The sequence below is a fragment of the Canis lupus genome, chromosome 20, assembly GCF_048164855.1.
Source record: "Canis lupus baileyi chromosome 20, mCanLup2.hap1, whole genome shotgun sequence".
In the NCBI taxonomy this organism is placed as follows: Eukaryota; Metazoa; Chordata; class Mammalia; order Carnivora; family Canidae; genus Canis; species Canis lupus.
The window spans coordinates 28553018-28573148 of record NC_132857.1 but is presented as its reverse complement, the minus strand read 5'-3'; the positions used below and the strand labels follow the sequence as shown (position 1 = coordinate 28573148).

Sequence of the window (20131 nt, the reverse complement as noted above, 5' to 3'; positions counted from 1 at the left end):
AATCTTCAGCCGCAGACATGTTATCCTTCAAGAAGAGGGAAGAATGAGGGGATCCCTGGGTGGCTCAGCGGTTAGCGCCTGCCTTCAGCCCAGGGCTGACCCTGGAGTCCCGGGATTGAGTCCCACATTGGGCTCCCTGCATGGAGCCTGCTTCTCCCTCTGCCTGTGTCTCTGCCTCTCTGTCTCTCATGAATAAATAAAGTCTTTAAAAAAAAAAAAAAAAGAGGGAAGAATGATTTGAGGGCAGCTCAGAGGACCCCCAGAAAGGACAGGCCCAGGATGCAGGTCTGCTAAGTCTTTGGGCCACCTCCTCGGTTGTGAGGGGGCATGTCACCACCCCAGTGGGCTCCTCAGAACAGAGCATGGAAATTGGGAAGATCATTCTCAAGTGTCAAAATCTAGTGGAACTTGCCCAGCTTACTTGGGACCCATGTCCCCTTTTTCCTTCTGACCTCTCCCTTCTGGAATGGAAATGTCCATCCTCTGCCTGTCCCACCATTGTGCTCTAGAGGCAGATCACTAGTTTGGTTTCAGAGGTTCCCAGATGGAGAAGAACCTTGCTCCAGCATAAATCTTACCCCAGGTCTTTCCTATAACTGATTTGATGACTTAAATGATGGATTTTGAGTTGGTGATGTGTAGATGAATTATTGGCCTTAGAGGTGATGCTAGAAGGATGAAGACCTTGCAGGGATGTTGGATTGGCTGGATGTATTTTGCATGTGGGAAGGATGTGAATTTTTAGGGGCCATAGGGCAAGACTGTAATGGGTTTGTTCCACCCTCCCCCCCAAAAAAATATTTTGAAGTCTTAATCTCCAGTACCTCAGAATGTGACCTTATATGGAAGCAGGGTCTTTACAGAGGTAATCAAGTTAAAATAAGGGCATTAGGGTGGGCACTAATCCGATATGACTGGTGTCCTTATAAGAAAGGGAAACACACACAGAGGGACACCACCATATGAAGATACCACCTATGTTGCTATAAGCCAAGGAATGCTTGGAGCTACTAGAAGCTAGAAGAGGCACGTAAGGATTCCCTTACACATTTCAAAGGGAGCATGCTCCTATTGACACCTTGATTCCAGCCAGACTTTTAGCCTCCAGATCACAGACAATAAATTTGTTACAAGCCACCCACATTGTGATACTTTGTTAAAATAGCCCCTATTGTTGGGACATACAGAACATCAAGTTTGGGCTTTTATAGATAAATCATATCACATTTGCAAGCATTTCCATAGGATTAATTCTCAGAGAACTGCAGGGTGAGAGGATACACAAGATTGAGACTTTTGACTTGCATCACTAAGTTACCCTTTATATGAAGGTATTAATTTAAATGATCTCTAATACTGTGCGAGCATCCATTCCTACACTCTGATGGTAGGCTTTGTTTTTGATAAGTGTTAATTTCTGATTTGGATAACTGAAGTGTGTCCATTAAAAGACATGCCAGAACATGCTGGGTAGGATTACAGACATATCCTGGAAAGATTTAGTTGCACTGTTTTCCAGGTCTGTGCTTGGTCTCCTAGAAAGTAATCAACTCAAGTAAAGGAGGGAAAACTGAGTCCAAGAGCAGATCTGGACAAATCAATCACAGTGGAAATAAATATCAGCTTTATTAACACTCAAAGTGCCATTCATTTATATTCATTCCAAAGTCCAGAAGGTTACTCAGAGTAAGCCTTTGCACCACAATCTTTCAAAAAATGAACATGTAAGAAAAAGCAATTTTCATTGTGCTAATTATTGCAGGCCTTCATGCATGATAAATCTAAACAAAGATGTGAGCCAACAATATACAAATTTCCATATAAACAAAGTCATTGATCACTAACAAAATATAAACATGGTTTCTTTCACATTAGATTTTTTTAAAAAGCTATTTACCAGCAAGAAAAAATAAGTACAAAAAATTGTAAAACTCAGAAATTTTATACATTTTTACAAGCACAATTTTGAATGAACAACATAAAGTCAAAATGTGCATGAAATGTGGCACATACCACACTGTATCTGGCTTCTGATAGGTTTTTCTAATCATACCGGCTCCTTGTAACATAATACACTTAGTGACTGACATTCAACTTCAACAGTGGACTTTATTCCTAATACAAGTAATTTTTACATGGTACCGCATATTAAAAACTCTTTTAAGTACAATAACATTGTCAGATTGGAAATTTAACTTCCAATTCTTTTGCTGCCAGTTACTTAAAATACACAGTACAGTCTAAAGACACAATGTATGTTTGAACATTTCTAAACCAATTTATAGTCAATTACAGAGGATCACAATATGTCAATGCACTGTTTTATAAATGCAATCTGACTTTATCCAGTAAGAGAAAAACCAAAAGTTGAAATCTTTAGGGTAGAATATAGGAAATATTCAAAAACAACAGGACAGGCCAACAGCAATTGGGAGATAGAAAAAATCTTGACATCTCTTCAAGACACTTTAGTTTCTCACATTTCTTCATAGCTTTGAGAATTCAAAGGCCATTTTAATGGACAGTGTGTTGTTACTGCTTTAAAACCTATTTTTTCCTCTTCATTTGTATTTCACAGAATTCTCAAAAGAGAATTCAATGCCCTTCCTTGCAGGAGTATTTTAATCGATATCTAAGTAAATTTGCATCCAATTCTGGAAATACAAATACACTTTAAATGGTTAAAAACAAAATTAAAAAAATATTTTTGATCAGCCAGCTGAAAATATATTCATATAGTAAATAATCTCTCAGAAAGCTTTTATATATATTTAATTATTCTAACTAAACAGTACCCTTATAAAACAAGCTCATAAAAATGTAGAAATGAAATGAAAATAAGAAATTACTGGGATATATACATGTGCCTACAGACAGACAAAGACATCTCTACACACACATCCCCTGATACGCAGTTACAAGCATACTTTCAACTCAGTCATGGATTTTAGAATACATATAAAATCAGAAAGTGATGTTGAACTCCTGAGTTCTTCAACAAAGATAGAATAAGTATACTTTGTAGATAAGTATACTTTGTAAAAGCAAGAAGGTCCATTTAAGTCAGTAATAGCAGTGCAGTTACTGATGGCTACTTCTTGAAAGAAGTTAAAACATAAAGACACAGACAGTAGTTCAATGCACGCATTCATGATACTCATACACCCATCAACAATTATTGGTCAGAGTAGTAAATCAGTGTACAAATTAAACATTTCCAAAAATGTGCAAAAGTCAACTTTGATAGGAAAAAAACATCTTTGTACATAATTATAAACTGCCCAGCATTCAACTGAGATTAAAAACGTTTACAGAGAGAAACTAATAGATTAAATATAGACAATTTAATGACTACATTAAAAAATGTACATTAGGTCAAAGGGTAAATTTACAAATTGATAATCATAGTTTGCAACAATTAAAAGTTTATTCTCAAATTTATCCAAGTTTACTTTTATTTACAATGATATCTGAATAAAAAGAACCATGTGAAATGTAAGAGATGTCAGACATTAAAAGTATTTTTGGTATTAACTCTTATAATATTTCAGAATACAGGGTAGCAAATTTTAAAACCAACAGCAATAGAAAAAATGTAAACCTTTTACTTACTAATTAAAATTGTATTACAAATAAATGTTTGTTTTTAAAGAAGTATTCTTATCCGTAGACACTGTATTTGCACTCAGGGTATATTGCAAGGGTTTGGCCGACTTTCCTTTGCCCATAAGCCTTTCCAACTCAAATGTTTTCACTAGTCCTCTCTTCTTATTCCAGGTAAAAAAAAAGTCTTTGGAAAAATGAGAATATGTCAAATTCATTTTGGAGCCTAAGTATCTAATAGAGCTTAAGATGTGACTCTGTTATTTCTCTCTCCCTCCACGTAACGCTTATGCTAAAATCACAACTAATTACGTTTGTTTTTTTAAATTCTTAATGTATATAAATAAATGAACACAAAAGTACTTTTCAGTATAGTCACAAACTTCACCATTCTTAACTGGCATGAGGGACTCAGAAATCCTTATCTGGGGACAAATTCGGCATGTATACTGGAGAGCAGGCTCTTCCTTACCTTCCAAAATGTCTATGGCACAGAGCAGACTTCAGTTCATAACCTACTTTTCTTCACAGCTTTCCTAAAATGCCCCTCAAGTCAAACACAAGTTCATAAATGTTAAGACACTAGGAAGAAAGTATGCCACCAACCTGAAGCATCATATGTCAATGTATATGTATATGCATCTATGGTCAAATGACAGTAAGATTGGCACACGTACAAGCTCAAGTCTGTAATGTTTATGTAGTTCTGTAATAGTTGAAGTATGTTCTGTATGTCTAAATGCAAACACTGAGCACCTGTCTTTTTACTTTAAGAGTAGACCGAGATACAAATTCTACAAGTACCTGCTTTATCATGTTTATATTATTAGCTTACAGGTGGGCAGAAGTAACAGTGATAATCTTTTGGCTATGTGTGCAGGGAATAAAAAAGCTTTGGTTTAAAGTGATTCTGATAATACAGATTGTGAATACAAACAATGAATCATCAGACATAGGGAATAACACTCACTGACTCAATGCCTTTGCTATTATTAACAAAAAATATCATATTACTATCAATTAAAATGTATACTTATGAAAAATATGAAGAATTACATGAGACTGTATACAAGCAACAAATAAAATTTTCTTTTCTTTACTCTAGCTATGACTCCTCCCTCAACTTTCTGAAACTGAACCATGTCTGCTCTATCACCCAGAGAAGATTCTCTACACTCCCCTGAAAGCTCACCACCATCTACAGCATTGAAAGGTGAGTATGGAGAGATGGTTGGCCCTGATACTGCCCACACCTATTTTGGCATCCTGTCCAGACTGTGGCAGAAGTCAAAGCAAAGCTAAAGACAACTATGAAGTAGGAACAGTGGCTTCACAGCATGCCTTCCCTAGCCAACCAAAAAGAGGTATAAGACAATTTCCTTTTGAACACTTGGTAAGCTAAGGAAGCTTGTTTTCATAATGTCTAGAAGAATTTCTATTCCAAAGAGCTCATGAAGAACTATGCAAAATCAATTATTTTCTATTTTGGAATTATATATAAGCTCACTATTATAAACACATACAAATTCAATTTTAATCTACTTTTACCAACCAAGAGCTTGGCAATTTACAATAAATACCTTTATTAAACAATCACTTATACTAGCTACTGTGGAAAATGTGCTGGCATTCCTACCTGAAGACGATTACACTCATCCATCATCAGTAGGTCATACACATTTCAGTTGTTCTAAGAACAGAGACTAATCTAATTGAACATTCATACCTTTCCTTCCTTCCCACCCCTGCCCCAACTCCCAAACACATACAAGCATACACACACACACACACACACACACACACACACACACACACATTCTCTCTCTTCACAGAAAAGCTAGAGTTTTAGTCAAAATGTTAGTTTAAAAGGAAGGATCAGAACTGCCATCCCTGGATTCCTTGCACATTGCCCTAAGTCTCATCGCCTTAACATTTGTAAACCATGTAAGTGACCTCTCTTTAGGGCAAAATTAGCCATTCTAGCTCTGCTATGAAAATCATAACTGAACCATGATATACAAAGAATTTGGACAGTGCCAATGCGATCAAAAGTCAAGTTACCAAAATGGAAAGCAATTTGCTACGGCTCTTTAGAATTAGAATACCTCTTTCTATCCTTATTGTAGGCATTCACGTCTAGTGGAGACTGCAGTGTGTCTATCACAGACTAATGCTAATGTTTCTCCTCTAACATACATACATATACGTATGTAAAATAAAAAGAGGTAGAAAAGAGTAGGAGGGGGAAGCAGGCATTAAGAAAGGTTTACAGGCCAATACACAGTCCTAAGGCCAAATGAATTCTTGAAGCCTACTGATTTGGAAAAAAACCTTCATTTCGGTGGGTAACTTGAGTTATTATTAATATAAAATAAAATTAAGGCATACAGAGAAAAAGGCACTACCAAAAAATGAACAATTAAATTGCTTTTCATTAACAATCTTAAAATCCAAATAAATATGAGCATTACATTTGTAAAAAGGACAAACTTAATATAAAACAATAAGGTCTTAAGAAACTGTCCCAATCCTAGTATATGTAACACTGCTGACAGAATTCAACTTCTATCAAACGTTTTGGGCATTTTAACAATTTATATTGAAAAAAAATTGTTTTCCCTTTAAAAGAAAAAGCAGGAAAAAACCTCACTGTTATGGAATATATACCCCTCATCAGTGGAATAGAGTAGGGGCTGAGCTTTTATATAAGAGAGAGTCCTGAGACAGAGGACACCTGACCTATAGGGTCCCTCCACTGTGGGGATACTTTTAATCCCTGTTAATGGCATTTTAGTTTATAACAGCCAATGATTGCCTAAAATTGCTTTCCCCTCATTTCATAAAAAACAATTACATTTTAAAACATCACTGCTGAACTTTCAGAGTTAGGGTATGCCATAAAGTAAGTATATTTGTTTGCCCATGTTTCCTCCCAGACTGTGACCTACTTAAGTTAATCTAGTACCTGCCATAATAAGCTACAGTTATTGAATAAACAAGTGAAAAAGATTCACCCTCTTTAAAAGAAACTGATAGATTCCTATACTTGACTAACACCAGGTGATCCTGTATCAAGCTATTGGTCTCTAGACTTCAAATGAAACCACTGGCACAAAGCTCTGCTGTGGCTCAAAGAGTCTGCATCTGACAAACATCTTGGCTTTTGCACCCTAGCTTGGTGTCCCTATAAACTATTCAGATTTGACTTCTTAGTGATTACATGTATCTTTCAACAACTCCATCTCAGAAGTACTACACACCAGACCTGACATAAGTAAGAGCTAAAGTAGCAGAGGGCTCTTGTAAAGAAATCATTCCATCTTTTTTTTAATGTACTTTCTATTGGGAATAAGATAAAGGCTCTCTCAAGTGAAAGCCAATTCGATTTATTCTGAAATAAGTTTTAATTTTACATTTCATTTCAGTCTGTGTACTAACATCTCAAGCTCTTACATAAATTATAATAAGGTTGACTGCCTTTGAGAACTAAGGCAATCATCTTTAACCATTCTCAAGTTAGAAACATGTTTTGTAAAAGAGAAAAATTGAAAAATTTTCAAGATAGCCATACTGAAAATTTCAAAGTCTGTATACTTTTAAATACATTTTAAAGAATTACCAACCATCAAAATTCCCATTAGTCATTATGATATTTTTCAACCCTTTTATTCAATACAGTTTGTTTGCAATGTAAAAGATCTTATATTTGGTCCAAGCCTAAGTCATGCCATTTTGAATCTCTCAAGGCCTAAGTAGAAAGATATTTCCTGAAAAGCACATATAAGACTGCTAGTGAATCTTCTCCAGCACCAAAAAGTCTGCCACTATCAAAGCAGAATGCATTTTAAAGGCACAAAGTCAGCAGTCTGGCCACTTTCCAGCCTCAACAAAGAAACATTACAGTATAGAAGAATCAGTTGTGCATTTAAAAAACAAAATACATTTAGAGTCATTTTTTAAATTTCAAATTTCATTTGTTGATCCATAGCATTATTAGAAAGCAAAAAATTGGAGTGTTCTATTTAACTGCCCCCAATAGAGGGGTTTCCTTTCAAAAATTTTTTTAAATTTACTTTTCTTTCATACCTCATCCCACTTCAAGCTTTTTTGTTCTAGTAGTTTTTATATATATTAACTTTTATTGTCGTTTTTGGTACCTTTACAACTTGTTTGAAATAAATTCACATCACATTTTATAATTCTGTAAACTATTAGTCTATTTTTAAGTCTTTACATAAAGAACAATACTTTCCCATATTTTTCTTATAAAACAAAGGTCTTCTGCAGCAGGGCTTAAGTAGTAGTTTCTTTTCAGGTGATTTTACCTTCCACAGCATTTAGAGAAGAAAAAAGAGACTGAAAAAAGCAAATGATTTTGCTTTGGGTTTCACAGCACCCCAAGATTTCTCTCTAAAGAGCATTTGTCTCATATTCTGCACTGCTGGTTACCCTGGCAGACCAAAAAATGAGCTAAAAGGAAACTGAAACCACACGAGACAAAGGAATGAAGGAAAAGCCCACTGGTCCAGATATCATGATCTCGCTCAAGCAGAAGAAATTCCTTCCCTCATAAAAGACAAGGGAATTATAATAGATCCACATCCTTGGAGACTATGTTTATAGCACAAGATTTGGCAGTTGATTTTCCAGGGGGAGGGGGCCACTAATTCATACTCTTCCTTGTAAGCTGCTTCCTTTGATTATAAAGGTATGGGAGAAGCTTTGTGTTTTGACTTTTTCTCAGACTATTCCAATTTGAAATTGGAATTTCAAATATTCCTACAGAAAATGCCAGATAGGACCCTGATACAGGAAACCAAGATCTACCTAACTTCAGGAACAAAGCATTTTAAAAGAGTCCCTAGAAGAGCATATCTTTCAGCAAAAATAAAATACCAGAGTCCCTTATGAATCAATCCTATGAAAGGCATCACATTCCGGGCCTCCAGAAAGACTACCATTTTCTAACCTTTAAAAATAAAGTACTCAGCACTTGCTTTACAATGCTGTAACAAATTGCAAGTAGCCAAATTACTGATATTATTCATATTTTTCAGTAGCACAAACAAGTCCATTAGAGATAGTGGGAGTTTCCTAGCTACCCCTTTCCACTGGATGTCCTTGCTCTTATAGTGGATACATTACATTAGAAATACCTGGCAGTTTTAAATCTTCCTTACAGGACTTCCTTTATAAGTAGTTGATACTTTGTTTCGATATGCTTTTTCTTTTCCTGACTTTTGAGGGAAGAATATATACAGATGGAGGAGTTTAATAGGCTCCATGTTTAAATTTTGTTTCTACAATGGAAGTTACTGATTTAGGTATAATACGCAGCTGGTAAGGAAAGGATTGCTATTTGTCTGTTGAGATTGTTCACCCTTGACTTGAAGTAGTGGTATCTGCTCTTGTAAAACCCTTATTATGCATTGCATCACTTTCTCTCTGAAATTCACTTTTTGCAAGGAATCTGCTCTGTAAATGGCTGTTTTCAGTTTATAACTGGGGATGGTTTTTGAATCAGGGTTCTCAACTTCAGGACTTTCAACACTTGTGCAGGATAATTCTTTGCTGGAAAATGGGGATGCTGTATTAGTATAGTGTAGTTTGTCTAGCAGCACCCCTGGTCTCAGACTACTCAATGCCATTAGGATTCTTCTAGTTGCGACACAAGAGACATCATCTCCAGGCATTGCCAAATGCAAAGGAAAATTATCCCCACCCAACACTTGAGAACCACTGTTTTACATAGTAGCTAGTTTTTGAGGTGCTTTAGTATTCTGTGATCCCAAGAACAAGGTTTTTATCTCATGACACTAGCTTTAATATGTGGATACTCCCAAGTTAAATTCTTAGTTCCCAAAGAATGTTATCTATGGGGAATCAGGAGCTAGAAATAAGAAGATATAGTATACATGATTTTATTTCTCTTTTCCCTTAATTTTGGGACTTTCTCCCTCCAGTAAAAACCACAGTTTAAAATATGCTAAACAACATTTAGTTCTTCTTTTCATTATTTCTATTAACTGGCAAATGTAGATTCTGCCCACACATTGAATTAGACCAATCTCTTTTTGCCTTTTAATTTGATTTGCTCACTGACTTCCTGTATCTGCTTTAAACTACTTTTTTTTTTTAAAGCAGAAAGTTATCCCTCAAGGTTTATAGATTCCAGTAACATGGATCTATTATAGTGTATTTGCTTATTATACTTGTTAGGATTAACAAATAAACATACCTCTTAAGAGATTCATATTTTCTATCAAGATTCCTACTGAGCAAAAAGCTTGGTAGACAGAGGTTAGGATCTAAAGAATACAGATACAAGAAGGAACCTATATTCTTTAAGTTGAGTACCTACCCTAAACTCAAGTATAGGGCTCAACCCCACAAATGAGGATCTATTTTAAATACTAATCACTAAAAACTACAAATCATACATCATTTTCTTCTCCTTGTTTTCCATATCTCCCCATCACCACCAATCTGTCAGTGACATGGGGAAAGAGTCTATAATCCTTAGGTATTCTAAATGATTTGTACTAAAAAGAGCAACTATGTACTAAAGTGCTTTATCTCTCTGAACCACATCAGTACATTATAAAAAATTAAAAAAAAAAAAAGGAGTTTCAAGTTCTTGTAAGGGAAAAAAAAAGATTAAATATAAAAATTTTGGGTTACTATTATTATTAAACAATTTAACCAAGAATCAAGAGAAATACTTTCCCTCTTGTCTTTTTTTCTCCCCATCTCTCTTTTTTATAAAAAAGAAAAGTGCAGTCAGAGAGAAGGTGAATGAATTGATGGGAGCTGGGTAGAGGCACAGGAGAGGTTACTGGCTGCTAGTGATAATGCACAAACATGTGCCTTAACAGTTCATCAGCTGAAGGTCTCAGTTTGGCCTCTATAAAGATCCTTTTGAGGAAATCTCGAGTATAGTCTGAGACATGAGGTGGCAGCTTTGGGTTTGTTGGCTGAGTGGCGATTTTAAAGATGGCAGCCATAGCTTCAAATTCTGCCCAAGGAGGCTTTTCAGTTAGCATTTCCACCACAGTACAGCCCACACTCCTAGGGGAAAAAAAAAAATTACACAAACAGTATCATCATGAAGGAAAGCCACTAAACTACCACATAAGAAACAGAACTGAAGTCCATATACATTTAAATACAATTTGATTTCAAGTTTAAAGTTTTATTAAAAGGTTGTAATTTATAAAACTATAATTTAAACTAAAAATCAATGAAAACAAACCACAATTTAAGAATTAACTCAAATGGTTAGGCAAAGAACATTATTCATTTTATAATTTTTGCTTTACATAATTCTATAACCTGACATTTAATATAATTTTGTCTTTTATCTTACAAAAAACATAAACATTAGAGATTTTGTTTGCCTTTAAGTGCCTAAAATGAATATCTATTAAATGCTTTTCTGGGTGGGAAGTAGGAAATAGCCACTTTATGTTCTAACTTAAAATTAACTGAATTACATGATACTAATGAAAAAAATAGCTCTTAAAGTTCTTCAGAGAAGTAAAATGAAGATAGTTTTCCAATGCTGAAATTTATTTAGATGAAATCCTGATGACAGGTTCAAGAACTCCATTTATTTAGTTAATTATCAAGCCACAGGAGGCAAAATTAAAACGATAGTAACCCTTGTAATACTGACATCCTATTTCGAAAGTACAAAAGATCATTTAAATCTGGTTTAGTAATTTCCATTTTGGGTGGAATTATGTAAGAAGGCAGGTGTTTTCAGGAAAACCTAGCATCAAAACCCACCAGATGTCTGCTTTTCTGCCATAGCCTTCTCCACTAATTACTTCAGGGCTCATCCAGTATGGTGTGCCTGTGACAGACTTCATCCCTGTCCCTGAAAGACAGATGGTTTGAAGCCGTTTGCTGGCCCCAAAATCTCCTAGTTTGACGTTGCCTGTTGAATCCCGCAAAATATTTGCACCTAAAAATATGAAAACATCTTCATTAGTTTAATTGGCTGTTTGGAATTAAAAAAAAAAAAAACACCACCACCACCACCACAACTGCAGAAAATTACTTAGCAGACTCTTCAGTCTGTTTCCAAAATTAGGCTGCTTTTTCGTCGCCCCAACTGTACCTGGCATAATGCCAGTCACACAGCCAGGGCTCATTAAGGATTTATTGCACAAACACTGAATTTTGAGAGTCAGCTGTGTGTACCTTTGACCTAAGAAGATTCACCAACTGTAAAGGACTGGGGCTGGGAGGAGGTGAGGATGACTAAGAAGAAAAAGGAGAGAAGGGATAAGAATGTGAATCTCAGAGAAGGATACAGAAACCAACAACAGGTTCGTGGCCCCACTTTCTGTCACAAAGCAAGAAGCCCATGCTGCAGCTTATTTCCCTAAGAAGCTAGCTTCTTCTCAGGAACTTCCTGTGGACTTTCATAATCAACAACTTCTAACACTTCCCCCGTTACTGTAACTTAATGTTAGTTATCTTACATTTTATAGTTTTTCTTAGTATTAGATTTTGTTTTATACTAATTTTATTTCTCAATTTCTCTACATACTTTAAATCTCTTCTAAGTAAGCTTTGAGCTTTCAGTCTTAAAATTTCATTTACTTTTATAATAAACTTTTAATTGTATTTACTACAAACTGACCTTGATTGCGTGGTAGTGTGAGGTAGTGTTTGCTGAACTCCCCACTGTTGAGTTACTCCCCTTTCCATACAGCACTCTTTCGAAGTAGTTTATCATGTCCAGCCCACAATCTAGGTACGAGGACTTATGCTCCAGGCCAAGTAGCTACATAAATTGTTTGTAATTATTCTGCATGGGACATTTGTCTCCTCTCTTTTATTCACTCAACCTTCCATTTGTACATTTGTATCAGTATGACCACATGGATATTTATTTTGTTCTTTGAGTTATAATCAAATAATGACTTTTTTTTTTTTTCTCAAGTTGTTCCAGCTTTGGCCATTGGGAGCTTTTGTATTGGCTTCTGTGTCCCTCAGCCATACCCTGAATCATTGTTTCGTGTGAGGTTTTTATTTTTTAAGTGTTTTCTTACTTTCTGGCACTAAAAGATGCTCTGGGCTCATCCTATGTATTTCCTGGATCAGTCCTAGAATCAATCATTCCTCCAAGGAGTCCTGGTTCCTTTTAGTGTAGAATGGTCTAACAGAAATCAAGATCTAGGTGCTAGATTCATTTATTTTTTTTCTCTCTTCTCCTTTTTGTCATTTTTAAAACTCAATCTTTCTTCTAGAATTATAAAGCTGGTTTCTGTCTTATGGACATAAATTATTTTCATTCTCATTTTTAAGTCTTCCATAACCTTAACCATATTTTATATTTAAAAAGAAACTCCACTCTTTATTTGTCCTTTTATCCTTTTTTTTTTTATGGCTCCTAAGGAGAGTGAAGAGTAGAGAAAATCTGCATTATAGAACAGAGAGAATGTAGACTGTGCGTCCTCCCCATGGACTTCAGTACTTGTCCTTCTGTTCTCCCAGCAAATTCCCCAGCCTAGTCAATCATGGCTCCCTAAAGCCTCTCTCCAGGAAGGGTCCTGGATCCATTCTCTGCATGCTATAAGCCTAAGTGTACCATAATACCAGTGACCCTCAAAAACAGCACTGCTTATTTAACATCTCCCACCATCCAAAACTTACAGAATGATTCTATCAAAAAAACCCAGTGACGGTAAAATATTTAGCCAAAGGAAGGACAACAAACAAGCCACTTTTTACTATGAACTGGGAAAGAATAGCCCTAGGCAAGTCACAGACTGGGAGAGTCATAGAGTTTCACCAGTGGTGAAACAATGCCTACTCATATGAAGGACCGAAAAGAAAATGTATAGCCAACCTTCCAAAATAACTTTCTAATATTTTAAAGTTTATTTTTACTATATTAAAAGTAAGTGCTTTAGGAAACTTTTCAAATATACAAAAGCAGACGGGATAGTATACATACCCATAACCCAGCCCCAATCATCAGGACAATCTTCCCCCACCATACATACTGCTAGCCACTCCCTCCTCCCTCCCATATTATCTGAAGCAAATTCAACACATCATGATTAATAAACAGTTTACTACATGTCTTTAAAATATAAACTCTAAATAAGTAAAAAAATAATAATATAAACTCTTCTCACACCTAAGAGAATGGACAATAACTCCTTAATATTATATACTATTTTTAACATTAAAAAAAAATCAAAATCTAAATAAAGTCCATCCATCATACATTGAGACTCACTGATATATCTTTCAAGTCTTTCTTAAAGTTCCCTCCAATCTCGTGTTTTCCTTTATAATTTATGAAGAATCTAAGTTGTTTCTTGTAGCTTTCTTATGGTCTAGATCTTGCTAACTCCATCCCAAGGAGTCATTTAACATGTTTATCTGTCCTATATATGCTCCATAACTCAGTAGTTGAACCTAGAGGCTTGATCAGATTTGGGTTCAATTTCTTTGGCAAGCGAAACTATTTAAATAAATGATATATTATTGTACAAATAGGAAGTACATAATGCTGGAATGTCTCTCTTTTAGTGATGTTAGCAACTGTTCATATTTAATGTTTAGATCTATTAATACCTTAGTAGTTGCAAAATGGTACTATTCTATTATTCCTTTTTCATTTGTTAACCAGCATACGTCTATACAGATAAGTTTCCTTTCATCTACTTTTTAGTCCTCAGTAATAGAGTTTGTAACAGAAAAGCAGAATACATATGAAGTTGGTTCCCTAAGAACAATGATCAATTAGTTTTTATGTTAAGTTTCATTATGAACTCATGGGTTTAAACTTTAAAAGCAACCAACTATCTTTCCTTTTTCCTTACCACTTAAAAACTGCACAATGAAAAAAATAAAACTAAAAATAAATAAAAAACTGTACATTATAAAAATTTGGGAAATATAGAAAAAGTAAAAGTATGCAAAGAAAACAGCTATCACTCATCCTGCCATTTGGAAATAATCACTATTAATTATATGGAAATTCTTCTCCTAGGTCATATTTTAATTTTGCAAACTTGAGACCATGTTGCATATCCAGTTTTATAACTTGCTTTTCTCTTAACAAATCTATTTGCCCCGTAATGCTTTTAAATCTGCTTGCTTCTAGCCTCATTTACCAGGATAGTTTATCACTCTTTCTGGCAAAGTGAGAAAAGGACCCCCTGGAGGGTTGCTGCCCTCAGTTCCTTTATTTTTTTCATTATGAAAGCTAAAGAGAAACTGGCTTGAATAGAGATTATTCCCAATAGAATAATTTGCAAACAATTTCCCTATGAGGTTCTGTAAACTATCAGGTTTTGTACTTGAGTAGTGAGGTCTGCCTAAGCCAAGCAGATCTTAAGGTGAAAAGCTCCTATTTCTTTTAGATCTGGAGCCATGTCCTCATCCTCTCACACTCACTAGCAAGCTCCATTCCATACAAGAGATCTGGCTCAGGCATTCTGTAGCAGATTCTACTCTATCACCACAAACTAGATAGAATGTTCTCTTTGCCCTGAATATGGCCATATTTATGATGTGACATATACAAGAAGGAAGTAAATACCCAATAGCTCAAAATAGTCCCTCAAAACCAATAAAAATGTATTTTTAATTTATTATTTACAGTTGACCCTAACACAAGAGTTAGTGGCAGCTCCTCCCCACCACCTCAGCGCAATTGAAAATCCACATATAGGGCAGCCCGGGTGGCTCAGCGGTTTAGCACCGCCTTCAGCCCAGGGCCTGATCCTGGAGACCCAGGATTGAGTCCCATGTCGGGCTCCCTGCATGGAGCCTGCTTCTCCCTCTGCCTGTGTCTCTGCCTCTCTCTCTCTCTCTCTCTGTGACTATCATAAATAAATAAAAATTAAAAAATAAATAAATAATAAAATAAAATAAAAATCTACATATAAAAAAAGAAAGAAAGAAAATCCACATATAACTTCCAAAAATTCTAGAAATTTTAACTACTAATAGCCTATTGTTGACTGGAAACCTTACTGATAATATACAGTTAACACATATTTTGTATATTATATGTATTATATACTGTATTCTTACAATAAAGTAAGCTACAGAAAAGGTTAAGAAAGTCGTAAGGAAAATACATTTAGAGAACTGCAGTTAATGAAAAAAAAAATCCACAAATAGTTGGACCCACAGAGTTCAAACTTGTGTTGTTCAAGGGTCAACTGTGTGTGTGTATATTTATCCTTACTGACTGATTAAATAAAGTGATCATTAAATATGGATCACAACGCAGTATTTATAGAACGAGATCTCTGGGTATGCTCTACAGTACAAAGTTTTAAGCACTCTCAAATTTGAAACACCTCTGCCAACTGCTTTGGTCTCATGTCATGCCCTTCCCTTACATACTGGATCCCTGAAAACAGTTGTTTTTGACTTTTTTTTTTTAAGATTTTATTTATTATTCATGAGAGACACAGAGAGAAAGAGAGAGAGAGAGAGAGGCAGAGACACAGGCAGAGGGAGAAACAGGATCCATGCAGGAAGCCCGATGCAGGACTAGATCCCGGGTCTCCAGGACCACACTCTGGGCTGAAGGCAGCACTAAACCACTGAGCCACTGGGGCTGCCCCTATTTTAGAGTTTTAAAAGTGGGTTTAACTGAGTTGGAGTTCATCAAAGCTCAGTGTCTCTTCTTCCCTCCTCTTACTCTCTCCGTAGGTAATGGCATCCATTCCCATGGCTTTAAATATGATCTCAATATCAAGTATGTCATCATCATAGCTAACTTTCAAGTGTTTTCTAAATACAATGTTTTAAGCATATTATACACATTAACTCATCCTTACAAAAATCCTATGAGTTGGACACTATTATTACCCTCCTTAAAAATGAGGAACTGAAGCACAGAGAGATTATGTATCCTGTCCAAGGTCACACAGTGATAGAGCCCAAATTTGCGGGGGCAGGGCAAAATGGTGGAAGAGTAGGGTCCCCAAGTCACCTGTCCCCACCAAATTACCTTGATAACCTTCAAATAATCCTGAAAATCTACGAATTCAGCCTGAGATTTAAAGAGAGAACAGCTGGAATGCTACAGTGAGAAGAGTTCACGCTTCTATCAAGGTAGGAAAATGGGGAAAAAAGAAATAAAGAAACAAAAGGCCTCCAAGGGGAGGGGCCCCGCAAGGACCAGGCTAAGGCCGGGGCGAGTGTCCCCAGGACAGGAAAGCCTCGCCTGGAGAAGCAGGAGTTGCACCAATCTTCCCGGCGGAAAGGTGCATGCAGGGAGTTAGAGCAGGACCCCGGAAGCGGCGGGGATGCCCTCAGGCTCCCGGGGACACTAACAGCAACTGCGCCCCGGGGAGAGTGCTCCACACCCCGTAACCAAGCTCCCTAAAGTGCTGCAGCGCATGCATGGCAGGGGCCCCAGGAGCAGCTCGGAGGCGGCTCCAGCAGAGGCTCCACGCGGAGGGGGCTGTGCGGCCCTGGGAGCAGCTCAGAGGCGGCTCCCGCAGAGGCTCTGCATGGAGGAGGCTGCACATCTGGGAGAGGGAATCCAACAGCGCAGGTCCAGGAGCACAGGGCGTCGGGGACACAGCCCAGGATCCGGCGCTCCCCCCGGGACAGGCAGAAGCCAGGAGGGCACAGGACAGCAAGGACACTCCTGCCCCAGCTGAGCAGATCAGCAGCCCCGCCCCAGGAGCATCCAGGCCCCTGCAGACTCAGAGCTCTGTAGTTACTGCGGGAGCTGAATCCAGGGCTCCAGCGCTGGCCAACCCACTGCTGTTGTTCCTCCTGGGGCCTCACAGGAAAAACAACCCCCACTGAGCCTCACTGTGGCCTCACCTGATAAACAGCTTAAACATCTTTCACTAAGCCCTGCAACAGGCAGGGGGCTGAGCAGCTCCCCCAAGTGCTAACACCTGAAAATCACAGCAGGCCCCTCCCCCCGAAAGACCAGCTTGGGGGGGGGGGGGACACGACAAATTATTGACCAAGCAGCACTGGAAAGTTCCAGGGGAAGTTGAAGGATTTACAGTATACAGAATCACAGGATACTCCCCCTTGTTTTTTTTTGTTGTTGTTGTTTTTGATTTCTGTTTGCTTCCCCCCCCCCCGCCCTTTTTATTCTTTTTTTCTCTTTTTTTTTCTTTTTCTTTTCTTCTTTCTCTTCTCTCTTTTTCTCCTTTTCCCAATACAACTTGTGTTTGGCCACTCTACACTGAGCAAAATGACTAGAAGGAAAACCTCACCTCAAAAGAAAGAATCAGAAACAGTCCTCTCTCCCACAGAGTTACAAAATCTGGATTACAATTCAATGTCAGAAAGCCAATTCAGAAGCACTATTATAATGCTACTGGTGGCTCTAGAAAAAAGCATAAAGGACTCAAGAGACTTCATGACTGCAGAATTTAGATCCAATCAGGCAGAAATTAAAAATCAATTGAATGAGATGCAATCCAAACTGGAAGTCCTAATGACAAGGGTTAACGAGGTAGAAGAATGAGTGAGTGACATAGAAGACAAGTTGATGGCAAAGAGGGAAACTGAGGAAAAAAAGAGACAATTAAAAGATCATGAAGACAGATTAAGGGAAATAAACAGCCTGAGGAAGAAAAACCTACGTTTAATTGGGGTTCCCGAGGGCGCCGAAAGGCCCAGAGGGCCAGAATATGTATTTGAACAAATCCTAGCTGAAAACTTTCCTAATCTGGGAAGGGAAACAGGCATTCAGATCCAGGAAATACATCACCCCCCTAAATCCAATAAAAACCGTTCAACACCTCGACACTTAATAGTGAAGCTTGCAAATCCCAAAGATAAAGAGAAGATCCTAAAGCAGCAAGAGACAAGAGATCCCTAACTTATATGGGGAGAAATATCAGATTAACAGCAGACCTCTCCACAGAGACCTGGCAGGCCAGAAAGGGCTGGCAGGATATATTTAGGGTCCAAAATGAGAAAAACATGCAACCAAGAATACTTTATCCAGCAAGGCTCTCATTCAAAATGGAAGGAGAGATAAAGAGCTTCCAAGACAGGCAGGAACTGAAAGAATATGTGACCTCCAAACCAGCTCTGCAAGAAATTTTAAGGGGGACTCTTAAAATTCCCCTTTAAGAAGAAGTCCAATAGAACAATCCACAAAAACAGGGACTGAATAGGTATCACAATGACACTAAACTCATATCTTTCAATAATAACTCTGAACGTGAACGGGCTTAATGACCCCATCAAAAGGCACAGGGTTTCAGACTGGATCAAAAAGCAGGACCCATCTGTTTGCTGTCTACAAGAGACTCATTTTAGACATAAGGACACCTACAGCCTGAAAATAAAAGGTTGGAGAACCATTTACCATTCAAATGGTCCTCAAAAGAAAGCAGGGGTAGCCATCCTTATATCAGATAAACTAAAATTTATCCTGAAGACTGTAGTGAGAGATGAAGAGGGACACTATATCATACTTAAAGGATCTATCCAACAAGAGGACTTAACAATCATCAATATATATGCCCTGAATGTAGGAACTGCCAAATATATCAATTAATAACCAAAATTAAGACATACTTAGATAATAATACACTTATACTTGGTGACTTCAATCTAGCGCTTTCTACACTTGATAGGTCTTCTAAGCACAACATCTCCAAATAAACAAGAGCTTTAAATGATACACTGGACCAGATGGATTTCACAGATATCTACAGAACTTTACGTCCAAACGCAACTGAATACACATTCTTCTCAAGTGCACATGAAACTTTCTCCAGAATAGATCACATACTGGGTCACAAATCAGGTCTGAACCGATACCAAAAGATTGGTTATTCTGCGTATTCTCAGACCATAATGCCTTGAAATTAGAACTAAATCACAACAAGAAGTTTGGAAGGATTTCAAACACGTGGAGGTTAAGGACCATCCTGCTAAAAGATGAAAGGGTCAACCAGGAGATTAAGGAAGAATTAAAAAGATTCATGGAAACTAATGAGAATGAAGATACAACTGTTCAAAATCTTTGGGATACAGCAAAAGCAGTCCTGAGTGGGGAATACATCTCAATACAAGCAGCCATCCAAAAACTGGAAAGAACTTAAATACAAAAGCTAACTTTACACCTAAAGGATCTAGAGAAAAAATAGCAAATAGATCCTACACCCAGTAGAAGAACAGAGTTAATAAAGATTCGAGCTGAACTCAATGAAATCGAGACCTGAAGAACTGTGGAACAGATCAACAAAACCAGGAGTTGGTTCTTTGAAAGAATTAATAAGATAGATAAACCATTAGCCAGCCTTATTAAAAAAAAGAGAGAGAGAAGACTCAAATTAATAAAATCATGAATGAGAAAGGAGAGATCACTACCAACACCAAGGAAATACAAACGATTTTAAAAACATATTATGAACAGCTATACGCCAATAAATTAGGCAATCTAGAAGAAATGGACACATTTCTGGAAAACCACAAACTACCAAAACTGGAACTGGAAGAAATAGAAAACCTGAACAGGCCAATAACCAGGGAGGAAATTGAAGCAGTCATC

General features: G+C 37.1%; 1 protein-coding gene across 6 annotated transcripts in view; it reads right to left on the bottom strand.

Annotated features, from left to right (window-relative positions):
* Positions 1-1601: 1601 nt before the first annotated feature.
* The window catches only part of MAP3K2 (mitogen-activated protein kinase kinase kinase 2), a 93370-nt gene continuing 74840 nt past the window's right edge, over positions 1602-20131 (bottom strand). For all 6 annotated transcript variants that reach the window (XM_072788763.1, XM_072788767.1, XM_072788765.1 and 3 more), the window contains exons 16-17: positions 11392-11569; positions 1602-10671 (exon numbers count right to left, since the gene is read on the bottom strand). In XM_072788763.1, coding sequence (XP_072644864.1) covers positions 10446-10671; positions 11392-11569 — 404 coding nt within the window. In that variant the 3' untranslated portion in view covers positions 1602-10445. The remainder of the gene's footprint in view (positions 10672-11391; positions 11570-20131) is intronic.